Consider the following 13394-nt stretch of genomic DNA (forward strand, 5'->3'; position numbering starts at 1 on the left):
TGTGAAAATATTTGCCTTGAATGATTCCTGAATACAAAACGCGCGCGCACACACTTCTAAAGAGCCAGCAGGCAGGAAAAAGTAAGGTGAAACCTTAAGAGTTCTTCTGAGAAGAGATCATCATTCTTTCTATGATCTGACTAACTAATGAAGTCTCCCTTGAGTTCCTGATAAACATACACAACAGGAAATTAAACAATATACATCTTACAAGGAGATGAAAACAGGGAAAGTTATACATATTAAAAATAACCTTAACCACACATCTTGTAGTGCGAAAATATTCGTCTTGAATGATTCATGAATACAAAACACACGCGCATACATTTCTGAAGAGCCAGCAGGCAGGAAAAAGTAATGTGAAACCTTAAGAGTTCTTCTGAGAAGAGTTCATCATTTTTTATGTTCCGACTAACTAATGAAGTCTCCCTTGAGTTCTTGATAAACATGCACAACAGGATATCCTCCTTCACTTTCAACAATAGCTATAAAGACCACGGTAAATTTCATTTTTAAATATTGTGCAGAGACGTGAAAGCATGATCTTGAATATAATATAACTAATTCATTTAACCCAATTTTTTACACAAGGTGTTACATTAAACAATACACATCTTACGAGGAGATAAAAGCAGGGACGAATGTAGAAACAAATGCATCGTTGAGAAAGCCAAAATTATACATATTAAAAATAAGTTTAACCACACAACTTGCAGTGCGAAAATATTTGCCTTGAATGATTCCTGAATACAAGACGCACGCGCACATATTTCTAAAGAGCCAGCAGGTAGGAAAAAGTAAGGTGAAACCTTAAGAGTTCTTCTGAGAAGAGTTCATCATTCTTTCTATGTTCCGACTAATTAATGAAGTCTCCCTTGAGTTCCTGATAAATATATACAACAGGAAAATCTCCTTAACTCTCAACAATAGCTATAAAAGACCAACGGTAAATTGTATTTTAAATACTGTGCAGAGATGTGGAAGCATGATCTTGAACGTGATATAACTTCTTCATTTAACCACCTTTGAAAGTTTCTCTCTATATTACATAGCTTCATTAACACACCATTCTGTAGATGCACAATATAATCTTGTAATCTTCACAGGTCCGGTATTCAGCTCAACAAGAATATAAAATAGGTATTAAGGAATCTTTGTTGAGAGTGTGGAGGTTGACTGTGCCAGTATTTGTGGTCTATTGTTGCAGCGTTGCGTGTAGGGTGGGGGCAGGTTTCTATGATGTTTATTGCGGGACATGAGGCGGTAAAGCTATGGCGCGAGATGAAGAGGAACAGAGCGTGTTGGATAGTTTAGGTCTGGGCAGCGGCCGTTGTTGGATTAGGAGGGGAGAGGGGAGGAGCGGTAGGGGAGGAGGAGTGGAAGGGGGGGAAGTATGGAGTGTGATGAGGTGAAAGTGTGTGGCGTGACGAAGTATTATGCATAATCTGAAAGACAGATCTGTTTTTCCCACATTTTGGCTGATGATGACGCAAACACAGCGTCGAAACTAGTTCCAAGTGCAAATACATGTTATAAATAAATATAACATTTTTGTATTGAAAAGGTGGACCGTTTTAAGTTTTTCCTAACATCCTTTCTCAGTTCAATACGGACAAAATGAAATTCCTATGTCTAAAAGGATTGTTTTCTCTATTATACTATGCAGGTGTGAAAGTAGATCACTTTGAAAGAATGTCTTGCGTGGAACACGGTTGTGGTTCCTTGATGGTGCATAAATATTTATTAGGGTAGTATCATTGATATGTCCTGATATGATTCTTCCAGAATAGTGACACTGTACACCTTCGAGGTCCAGATCATGTCGGGTTAAGAACCCTGTTCCCCTGTTAGCATTGCCTATATTTATATACTGGTTATAATATGAGGAAATGGATAACACCGGAAGGGCAACTTCTTATAGGAAGGCGACGTCAACATCAGTAGCATGGAGAAATTGTTCCAAACATTGAAACTTGAGGTTGCATTGTATAACATTAATGTTCACACTGGCTACTGTCAGTAGTTGAGCCATCAGCAATAGGAACAACGCCATGTTACACAGTAGACTGAACCGAGGTGATAATACGTCCTAACTTGTAAGTCAAGAAGTATCTAGCTAACACGGGGTGAGATGAAGCGGGTCTTTCTTCTTGCTACTGTTCGAGAGCTGGATATCGGCACGTGCTGCTGTCCTCGGGTCTCGGTGGGACATTGAACTATTTTGTTGTTTTTTAGTACCTACAAGTGTTTCACGTATTGATTCAGAAGCCTTATTAAGAACTGCAGCGGAAGATGAATTATGTATTTTCATTTTCTTATTGGCAGTGACGGGCCGCAAGTCGTCAGCCTCGTTCGCCTCACTATCATCATGCATTTCTATTCTTTGTGTTCCTGAGGGTTGTTGTTTATTTACTAGTTCTGGAAAGTGTTCGTCAGAAGTTATAAATAAGGAAGGGGCATCCGTAATTATTTCCTCGTCTGGTGTTGGTATAGCTGGCATATCAGCCGTGAGCTCCGTTTCCATATGTTCGCTTGAGGCTAGTGGGGTGTCCCCAAGGTCAGCTGAAGGCTGTATGCTCGGGGAGAGTGTGTCCTATTCGGGGTTAGCGCCAGTGACTGCCCCAGAATATAGTACACTACGCGAATGTTTACTACTGGCTGCTAGTGGAACCATTCGGTTCGGACAGTTGTTACGTAAACGGGTCGTTTCATTACATATGAGACGTGTTTGTACCTGTCCATTATATGAGATATACCCGGGGTGGCCACCGAAATTTTCTTTTGAGGGAATCGGTTTTTTAATAACCATAGTTACTGCGCGAATGCCATTATCAACAGGAAACATATAAGAAGACGACCACTGTTCTTTTCGCACTTCACTGACGGTTCCATATTTACTGAACACTGACCGGAATATTTCAGAGGGAACTTTCAAGGGAACATTGAAAACACGAACCGTAGTCAAATTCAAGTCAGCTGGAGTGATCTTGACATAACACCTTTTCCCAGATTCATAGCAAAATTGTACAGGATCCTGAAAAGTTTGTAAGCATTTCTGATAAATGGAATCACTGATTACCTTAATGTACATGGCTCGCTCCTGGGCATTCAGTTGAATAGCTTCCACTTGGTTGACGGTTAACCTGAGTGTGTTAGCAATCCACCGATGAATTTCCATAGGCGAAGGTCGGGGACTCTGACCATCCCACAAACAGCGTACGGTGTTTTTCCGTTGGTATGTTGACATTTCCCTGTTATTTTTTTTCTTTCACTACAGTTAAATCCAGAAGGATTGTTCACTTAACCTTGTCGCTATACTACAGAGTATTACACTTCACTGATTACTGTCGTATACTGTTCAGGCGCAAGCGGACAAGTAACATGTCCGTCCTCTACCGCAGGCACAGCACTAGCCACTCAGCCCGGCAGCGACTGAAGCTGTCGAGCTCGGTGGATTCCATTCTTGTTGCCAGTCAAAGTAGATGGGGGGAGAATTTATAACAACAGGAGACGCCCTCCTGCTGACAGTCACTATCAATTTGTAAAGTATTAATAATAATGACACACATTTTCTAGATCGCTCCAAACCGACTTTTCTAGATTTACTGCTTCTAAACAGTCCATCATATCGACAAACGGTTTAAGCCGTCAGATGCCAGTTTTGTAGTTCTACATGTTTGGCCTTCAAACATTTTCTCGTATCTCCCATATTTATGGGTTCAATTGAGTTAGAATATTTGAATGGGGTGAAATTTGGGTATATTTTTAACACTTTATATTATTTTTCGCATACTGACGTGGAAGCTAGAATCATGAAATTTGGCTCGCAATATGGCCAGCATTGGTCGTGTCAGTGTGCGTGCCAAATTCGATGACTCTCTCTTTCCTATAAGTGTGTCAAACTATGACATATACGTGTAAAAATCATAAAATGTACGTACAGTCTAGAAATACAGCCACGCCTAACGTATAAGGGAGAGAAATACGACAAAAAATCGGGAGTAAAAAGTGAAAAATTTAAAATTCTTTGAATTTTTCCGCCGCTTACAGGCTAAAAGCTATAACTTCGCCAAATTTCAATTTTCTAGCTCGTCTGGTAGATTGTGCCGCCAGCTTGATTTGGGGGAAGGGGGATAAAAATTAGGAATTTCCCGAATGTTTTTAAGCCCACTAAACCTATAGGTTATCGCTTTGGGTAAATATATATGAGTGCGTTCTTATGCTGAGCCCAAAATTTCAAGCCTCCCCAACCCCCAGCGTGCCCTTTTGAGGGAATTTTGAGAATTTTCGATTTTTGTAGTAAGTTGTAAGTTTCTGAGATGCATGGAACTACCTCATTAATTCACGTCTATTCTCATTTGTGTACCTTTATATATATTTATAGACCGACTTGCTTATATTTGATGGATAGATAGATGATTTGAGAATGGTTCAATAAAATATCCTTGAAAGCCTAGTTTTCAACGCAAGTAAAATGCTTGCGACTGCATTTCATATCCATTTAAGAAAAAGTAACTACAATTTTAGCCGCAGAGGAACACGCAAAAGAACAAATAAATAAACAAATAAACTCGAAATAAGGAGTGCAGCGTAGATCTAGTTGGCCGTGTCTGAAGGATGACTCGCATATTCAACTGTTGTGATGATGGCTGTACTATTTCTTATACTATAAAGTTCAACTTAATTGTGCAGAGCGTCTGCATAATAAGTTTTACTTTACAATGGCGAAAAATGAGGGTATCCTCCTATTCAATACATCATATATTCCGTCATTAGACGGAGCAAACAAATTCAGACATGTTTCGGCTCGCTTGAGCCATCTTCAGTGAAAATGGCTGAAGATTGTAAAGTGAAAACCGTCAATACGGAATGATTCCAATATCTTGTAATGCATAATAAGTAACGCTTTATCAAGTCCAGCTTAATAAAGTAGAACTTGACCAACAACTATGAATACGAGAAACGTTTAAGTCGACTTCACAAATAAGTACAGCTTTGTTAAGTCGTTCTTATTAGAGAAATAAGTCGCTGACTATGAATACCGGCCTAAAAGGTCAGTTCTCCATCATGAATAGATGGAAAGAGCATTTTGAAGGTCTCCTGAATCAAGAATCAGTTGTTGATGAACAGGTGTATGACTCAATAGAACAAGCATCCATGAAAGAAAAACTTGGTTCCCTACCAACACTGGATGAAGTTGGGAATCATGCTGTTTATCAAGCAAGGTAATTGAAATGGCGTATGGCTTTTAGTGCCGGGAGTGTCCGAGGACATGTTCGGCTCGCCAGGTGCAGGTCTTTTGACTTGACGCCTGTAGGCAACCTGCGCGTCGTGATGAGGATGAAATGATGATGAAGACAGCACATACACCCAGCCCCCGTGCCAGAGAAATTAACCAATGATGGTTAAAATTCCCGACCCTGCCGGGAATCAAACCCGGGACCCTCTGAACCGAAGGCCACTACGCTGACCGTTCAGCCAACGAGTCGGACATCAAGCAAGGTGACACAAGGCCACTGGTCTTGACGATATACCTGCGGAAGCTCTCATAGAAGGCGCTGAGGAACTCATAAGACACTTAATGAACTGATTATTAAAATTTGGAACACTGAAATGCCTCCCGGTTTCAGAGATAGTCTTATACTGTAGTTCTAATATTTAAGAAAGGTGATCAAACAGATTGTAATAGCTATCAGGGAGTATCATTATTGTCTTCCTTGCGAAAGCTTATTGCTAGAATTTTGACAAATCATACACTAACCTTACTGGAGGAAATACTACCAGAGAGCCAGTGTGGCTTCAGGCCTTCTAGAGGAACCATGGATATGATATTGACAGCCTGTCAGCTTCAGGAAAAATGCAGAGAACAAAATAGACCTCTTTATATTGCCTTCATTGATCTCACTAAGGCATTTGTTTCTGTAAACTGTGATGCTTTGTGGAAGATTTTAGGATTGTACATTTTTCAACAGAAATTTCCATCTTGAAACTGTTGTATACTGATATGATGACAGCTGTTATCGGTACCAACTCTGTTGGAGAGCCATTTCATACCAATACCGGTGTTAACCTGGATCCGCCCAAGATTTTATTTTTTTACAATAAACTTGTAACTTCTAGCATTGGATAATGTGCATACGAAGATTCCGGAAAAACTTTAATTTTATTTATTCGACATGTAACTTCCAAGAAAAGGCCCGTGCCATATATGGTACGCTGGGCGATAGTGCTGTCTTTTGTTTCATATACAGGAATTTTTGATGTTATTCCGCATTTGGCTTACCAATACTTTCTTTTGTAAATCATCAGTATACAAGTTTTTCTTTAATATTTGCCAATATTACAAAAATAATGTTGTTCCAGAACTATTAAAACTACCTTGATGTTTGTTTTTTGATGTTAGGGATGATTTTATAGGGGTTGTAAATGACTTAGTTGTTAATTGTATGAGGAAATGCATTTATATTTTAAATAATAATGCTAAAATCTCACAAGATACCCAAATCACTTATTACATCGTGAGGCAATCAGACAGTCTGTATGAGGAATTATAGCAGCGGTATGTACAAAGATAAATCACCTGTTCATAACGTTGATGTTCTGAAAGGCAAGTACACACTACTTATTACCTTTGCGCGTATGATAATCAGTAAAACAGTCTACACATAAACCTGCATTGCACTTGGTACACTGGGTTCTAGGCCTAGCAAGATGATTTTCTGACACGCATCTCTTTCTCTTTGTTTCTGGAATTGTAGAAGGCCAGTGATGCATTCCATCGTACTGAAGTTCCTGCACTGCATTATGTCCAAAACAATGAGATCTGCTGAACAAGAGATAAGATAAGTCTAGGCAATTGGTTGTCGAAAATCAAGGTGAGAAATGCCTTCTCCATACATGTGTTTCAGCTGCAATGCATTGTGCATTCCTACATCGACGAGCCAGGGAAATATTGCCCACCACCACTTTTTCTCGTATTCCGACTCGCACCTCTGTCAAGTTACGACCCATACGATCAAGTTGTACTGAAAAATCATGTATGGCTGAAACACTCAGACTTTTCCACCTCTAGCCTGTCCTTTTTCTTTCACATAACGAGATACCTGTTCTTCAGGGTGCACTCCATAACATGTAGATACTACGGTTACTACTGAATTATCCACCCAACGGCAAACCTAAACAGCTTCCTCCAAGCTCTTTAGGTAATCATATGTACCCCGTTTTTCTTTCTTCATGGTAGCGGAATATTTCAAATTACAATCCTTAGGAATGCGATTTTCTCGAAGTGTGCATGTAGCACCCTATCCCCGTACACCAAGATGTGTTAGCAATCCCGTTCCAGTGAAGAGATTGTTGAAGTATTATTTGAAGGGCAAATTTTTCAGATCCGGTCGAAGATTATCCAGCATTGTTACAAGGGGGGCTGCGCACTTCCTAAATTCTGCTTCATACTGGGCATTCACGTTAGGATTTTTTTCTTGGTATACTTAAAAATCTACAAGATATCCATGACGAGTGTTTAGACACCATACCTTACAACCAAAACAAATAGGTTTTCCTCTTATAAGTTGTTTGCAGGAATGCCTCCCAAAATACGGCATCTCATACTCATCATATTATAAGTGCTCCTCAGCTCGAAATTTTTCCATGAAACAAGCCCGTAGAAGGTCAATCGGAGGTTTCAACTTCCACATTTTGTCGTTGAAAATTGGGTTCGTGTTATCAGCATAGTGAATGAAACAGCAAATTTCAAGAAACCTATTTTGCCGCATAGCACTTGTCACCACAGAATGGTGCACGTCACACGCTTCCTCTCAATATGATCTCTTTGGAGGAACAATATTTTATCTAGATAAATCAAAATTGTAATGAAAACTTTCATTTCTTGCCGAGTAATATTCGGGGAAGGACAGTTCACAAAGCTGGCATATTTGTTAGATTCAGAAACTAAGTGATCGAAAATGTCTTGTGTAAAAATTGACTCAAATAGTTCAACGCACTATTTTTCTCGAAGTTCGGCGAAATCACTGTTGGGAAATATTCCTGAACGTGTGCTAAGGTTTTACTTTTCCCATTTTGCAGGAATTCAAGGTACCTTTCTGGGTTTTACTTGTACCAACTCAGCTTGAACCACTTCAACAGGCACAACTTCAAAGTCTTGATAGTCAGTTGGAGTTTCACGTGGTTCTAATTCTGCGTTTGCCCGAAGCTGGCTACCAGGTAAATTATCGGCGAAGCCACCTCCATCTTCATCCCCGCTCTCTTCATCTGACAAAACTGTGGCGTCTGGAGGCTCGATGAATACCTTTTCTACATCGGAAAGTTCATAATTTTCCAACAAGTCTAGTACTTGCTCGTATTGAAATTCCCCTAGAAAAATGTACAAACCCATAAATGTGAAGCATGTGAAAAGACAGAATGAATAACTGCTTAAAAAGATACATTTCAGCAAGAAAACTGCAATGCAGTGTCAATATTATGTGAAAATTTTACTCTATATGATTAAAAGTGGTTAAATTAAAACATATAATTTATAGCCTTATGCTATTATGTGCTGCTAGGTTGATAAAGAAGAATGAAATGAACAGAAAGGAGCATCAGAACTACAACAATTATAGGCTGAGTTGTGCCACGCAGAAAGACGGCACTTCCGCCCAGCGTGCCAGATAAGTACCACCAAACTTCTACTTCAAATGAAAGGACGCATAAGCACCTTCGAGAAAAATATAGCACAACAGGGTCTATATAAATAACTATAGAAGTAAAGCAGGAATTACTTACTTAAAACAAGCAGCCCTTACTGGCACTCATTAAAGCAAGACAATACCATAGTAAACAATACAGTGCGCTCAGTTTCAAGAATAAGAGTCCAAGAAGATGGTGTAGTTTGCCGTGCCATGTATGGCACGCGGGGCGGATCCAGGTTAAGCAAGACTATGTGATTGTCCCCACTTTGTTCTCATTATATATAGCCACCATTATGCAGTTAGTCAAAGATGTTCTTCCTCCAGGAATACAGATAAATTATAGACTGGATGGGAAACTGTTTAATTTGAGCTGTCTAAGGCCAAAGACTCATACACTTTCTACAGCGTTATTCAAGTTACAGTATGCTGATGATGATACAGTTGTAACTCAGTCTGAAGAACTAGTGTTATCCTGAATGCCTTTTCAACTGCACACAGAAAGATTGGTCCCAAACTGAACACCAGTAAGACACAGATTCTCTATCAACCAGCCCCTGGAGAAGGACATAGACAGATCAGTGTCGCCATCGACGGAGTGAGCCTTCAAGTAGTAAACTCCTTTCCTTACCTTGGCAGCATCCTCTCATCAAGCGCAAATATAGATTCGTAAATCGTATTTAGATTCAATCGTGCTGGAGCATCCTTTGCCAAACTACGATCCCGAGTATTTGACAGTCATGATGTCATTGTCGCGACAAAGATCCTCGTATACAGTTCAATTGTAGTTCCCAGCTTACTATATGGATCTGAATCATTGACATGCTACAGGCAGCATATTACAAAGTTGGAACAATATCACCAGCGATGTTTAAGGAGAATTTTGCATATAACCTGACAAGATAGATGCTCAAATGTCAACGTACTTGAAGAGGCACAGACCACCAGTATAGAAGTCATGTTTTTAAGACATCAGCTACGATGGACAGGGCATGTAATACGCATGTCCGACAATTGTATTCCCAAGCAAGTGTTTTACTCTGAGTTAACAATGGATAAACATTGTTTGGGAGGTCAGAGGAAGCGATTTAAGGATGTAATTAAGGCTAATATGAAGATGTGCCACATTGTTGCTAACAATTGGAAGTCCTTAGCCCTCAATCGTTCATCCTGGAGATCTTTAGTTCATTGCGGCACACTACTTTTTGAAGAAAACTGTAGGTGAATAGCGAATGATATGAGACAACGAAGGAAGAAAAAAAACGAAATAGGAGAACAATGGCCGCTCCACCTGGAACTATCTGCCATCTCTGCAGAAAATTCTGTGCCTCCCGTATTGGGCTGTTCAGTCACCTACAGACTCATAGATGAGGAGGAGTTCTGATTGAAAGACCAACCTACTAGTTTTCAAGTATTTGCTATTGTATTGTACACTTGCCATGAAGCACAGCAATTATATCCTTAGCCTATGTGTAAAGATGATAACAGTGTACAGTATTTTTAGTGTGTGTGTGCAATAATTATTGGCAATGACAAGAAATGGAGGATGGAGTAATCATGTTCTAATTCAAGTTTTAAGCAACAGTGCATGAAAAACTAATCACAACTGATTCATTTTAACATGCACAAAATAACCTAGTATTGTTTGAATGCCTGTGGAAGTTGGTTGTGTTGATAAACTACTGTTTTGTTTTTTTTTTTGTTTTTTTGTTTTTTTTCAGTGTATAGGAATAAGTAAAAATATTTAACTCGTACAGTGAGTACCAATAATTTCTGCTGTACTTAATTTCCAGTTATACTGGTACACTGCCGTTTACCATTTGTGTTTTGTTACCTGTTAGCTACACAGTTGATGCTAGTTGTTGATTATTTGTAGTGTCTAGTGGTTTGCCTTGTCACTATTCATGTTCACAACTGATTCACTTTAACATGCACAAAATAACCCAGTATTGTTTGAATGCCTGTGGAAGTTGGTTGTGTTTCACATTCAGGATGGTGCTTTTTTATAATGAGTGTACTTTTTCTGTTATAAATTCTTCCTTGCATAAAACAAGCTCCCAAAATTTTTGTTACATAAATTGGGAAAAAAAGGGAAATTTGTTTTTGCCAACTAAGATTCAATATATTTTGCCTCTCCCAATGCTCTTTGTTGAATTATATCATGAGTTACAGCAAAACCATCATTTTCCCACTTAGTTATATACTCTAGCACTTCATATTGATCTTGGGATATTTACCTTTTAGGTACTAGGATAAAAACTTGCACTTTTATTTGCCACTTTCATTTTCTCGTTTTTGGTTGCTCCATTGTCTGATCAAGTTAGGTTGAATATTAAATTCTTTGGCTGCTGGATTCACACCTTGTTTTTCTGCAAAAGAGACTGTGACTGAAGGCTGTGGTAGAAATACACTTCTTGTTTATTGTGTTATTCAACTCAATAATTTTGTAAAAACTCACTTAGCAAGAGTCTAATGGACTAAACACAGGTCATTATCGAAAGGAAGTTGTTATGGCATTGTTGTTGGTTCATTAACATTCAAAACATGATTTTGTGCTGTTGTAGTGCTACAAAAGACTCTGTTACAAAGTTGAATCCTTGTTCTTCTTTGATGAGTTATGTTTGCCAGAGTGGGGAGTGTGAGCTTTTATTTTCCTAAAATTTCCTTGTCCTGAAAAGCCACGGGGCTTTAATATGCGAGGGGTACACAAATAAATACGGTAATAAGTTTTGGGAGGCACGAGATACTAATAGGCAGCATGGCAGTTATGGTAAACAAGTTTCATCTTTTTCATTTGAAACTCAGAGTACTTCAAATTTTATTCAGAGATTCAATCAGTTTACCTACATCATGCGATGCTACTCAGTGGTAATAGCACAGTACTGTTCTGGCAGATTACTGTCCAAGAATCCCATGATTTATTTCCATATTTACTGTATTCAGCAAAGGTCATGACTGGAAACATGATGACTTCAAAGATGATCTCATACATTAAATCAAGTTTGATCTGCAGTATGTATCTATGTCCTTGTGGAGCAATTATTTCTGCGTTGTGCTGAGTAAGGATATTGTGTGATGGAAGTGGAATACTGCTCCAAATTGACAGTAACCTAATAGCAACCAGTGTCTCCATAGTATGGAAGAATTTTATGACCTCAGTAGGAAAGTTTCAGCCTGATTTTCAAAGCTGGGTTATATTCAAGTTCTTGATTTATGAGCAAAGATACTAGATTTAAATCTTATTGAGAATATGTAGAGCAAGGTGTGGGGATTGATGAGATACTATTTGTCCAGAATTTCCCTTGAATATCAGTCTCTCTCTGAGGTAGTACATTCTTGTATGCAGATGAACATGGCCTACTGTGAGCAAATGGTAATTTCAATATCACAGCAGTTGTTTGCTTTTGAAGTAGATACTACCCCCAGATGTATTCAGGAACTCTCTTTAGGATAGGAAAAGAATGATATCTGTTGTTGAAATCTAAACTCTGCTGCAGGGTAAGCGGGATTGGGGATACAGGACAGAGAGATAAGAGAATGCTAAGTGAAAGAGTCCCTTCACTGCACTTATTACTCTGCCATTTACTGTATTGTTTTGCAATCTGTCAGCACATTTTCTGTACTCAGTCATAATTGTCAACATTGCAGGTAGAATTTGTGCAGTTGAATGTACACTAATGATAATTTTGTGTTTGTGTTTTTAGCAGTGGGTGCTGAAAATTCATGAAGGAGACATAGATATCTTTTAAGTTCCATTCTCCTGTCAATTGTACACAGAATAAAATTGGATTATAATCTCTTCTAGCTTAAAGCAGAAGAGCAGCGACTTATGGAGGAATTAGCTACACTGCAGGAAAAGGAAAAGGTGGTCAAAGAAGCTCTTGCTGAACAGGAGCGGGAACATGAACGCTTAGATGGGGAAGAGGAAAGATATTGGAGAGAATACACCCGTCATCGACGAGATCTCATGCTAACAGAAGATGAGTTTCGAAGGTAATTCATTCTGATACAGTGGTAAAATTTGTTGTCATAGATTTTTAAGTTAAATGAGGATAATTTTTTAGCACTGGCACTCTTTATTATTTGTAATCAGCAAGTACATACAGGGTAGTTGGAAACAATGTGAACAAGGTATATGAGAATTAGAGGGTTGGTCATACTGATAAATACCGTATTTACGTGAATAATCCCCGCACCCTAATTTTAGAAGGATGATTTTGAAAAAAATGAAATGAACTAAAATTCGTTCCAGCGAAAGAGTAACATAGGCATAAACAAACATTTCATATCATTCCTCGATTTCCACGTGGTCTTTACGCAAATATGAACATGACAGATATAGCAACTTTGCCTGAACATATTTGAGATGATAAAAATACTTTATCACTGCTATAAAATATACTTGCCATGAAAAGTAGTAAGTAGGCTTTCTTATGTGGCAGATATTTCATTAATCTGAACTTGCAATAGGCTCAATTCGCTGCAGATCGGAAGATTCTTTGTCTTTTGTATCACTAGAATCCTCTCCTAAATCACTTACAAATTTGTCACACCCCACGTCTAAAACACTTCTCAAACGTGATTCCTTTTTACTCAGAGAGTAACACGACCAGTGGTGGATACCATATAATCCCGAATAACACCTGCCACCGAATAAGACCCTCACCCTAAATTTGAGAGGGCAAAATACGGAAAAAAATAAAAAATCAA

At 38.7% G+C, this 13394-nt stretch overlaps 1 protein-coding gene across 1 annotated transcript in view; it reads left to right on the plus strand.

Moving 5' to 3' along the window:
* Positions 1–13394, plus strand: part of Atg6 (Beclin-1-like Atg6) — a 187684-nt gene that overhangs the window by 58707 nt on the left and 115583 nt on the right. Inside the window, exon 5 of the mRNA XM_067151648.2 lies at positions 12490–12677. Coding sequence (XP_067007749.1) covers positions 12490–12677 — 188 coding nt within the window. The remainder of the gene's footprint in view (positions 1–12489; positions 12678–13394) is intronic.

Source organism: Anabrus simplex, chromosome 1 (genome assembly GCF_040414725.1).
Source record: "Anabrus simplex isolate iqAnaSimp1 chromosome 1, ASM4041472v1, whole genome shotgun sequence".
Classification (NCBI taxonomy): Eukaryota; Metazoa; Arthropoda; class Insecta; order Orthoptera; family Tettigoniidae; genus Anabrus; species Anabrus simplex.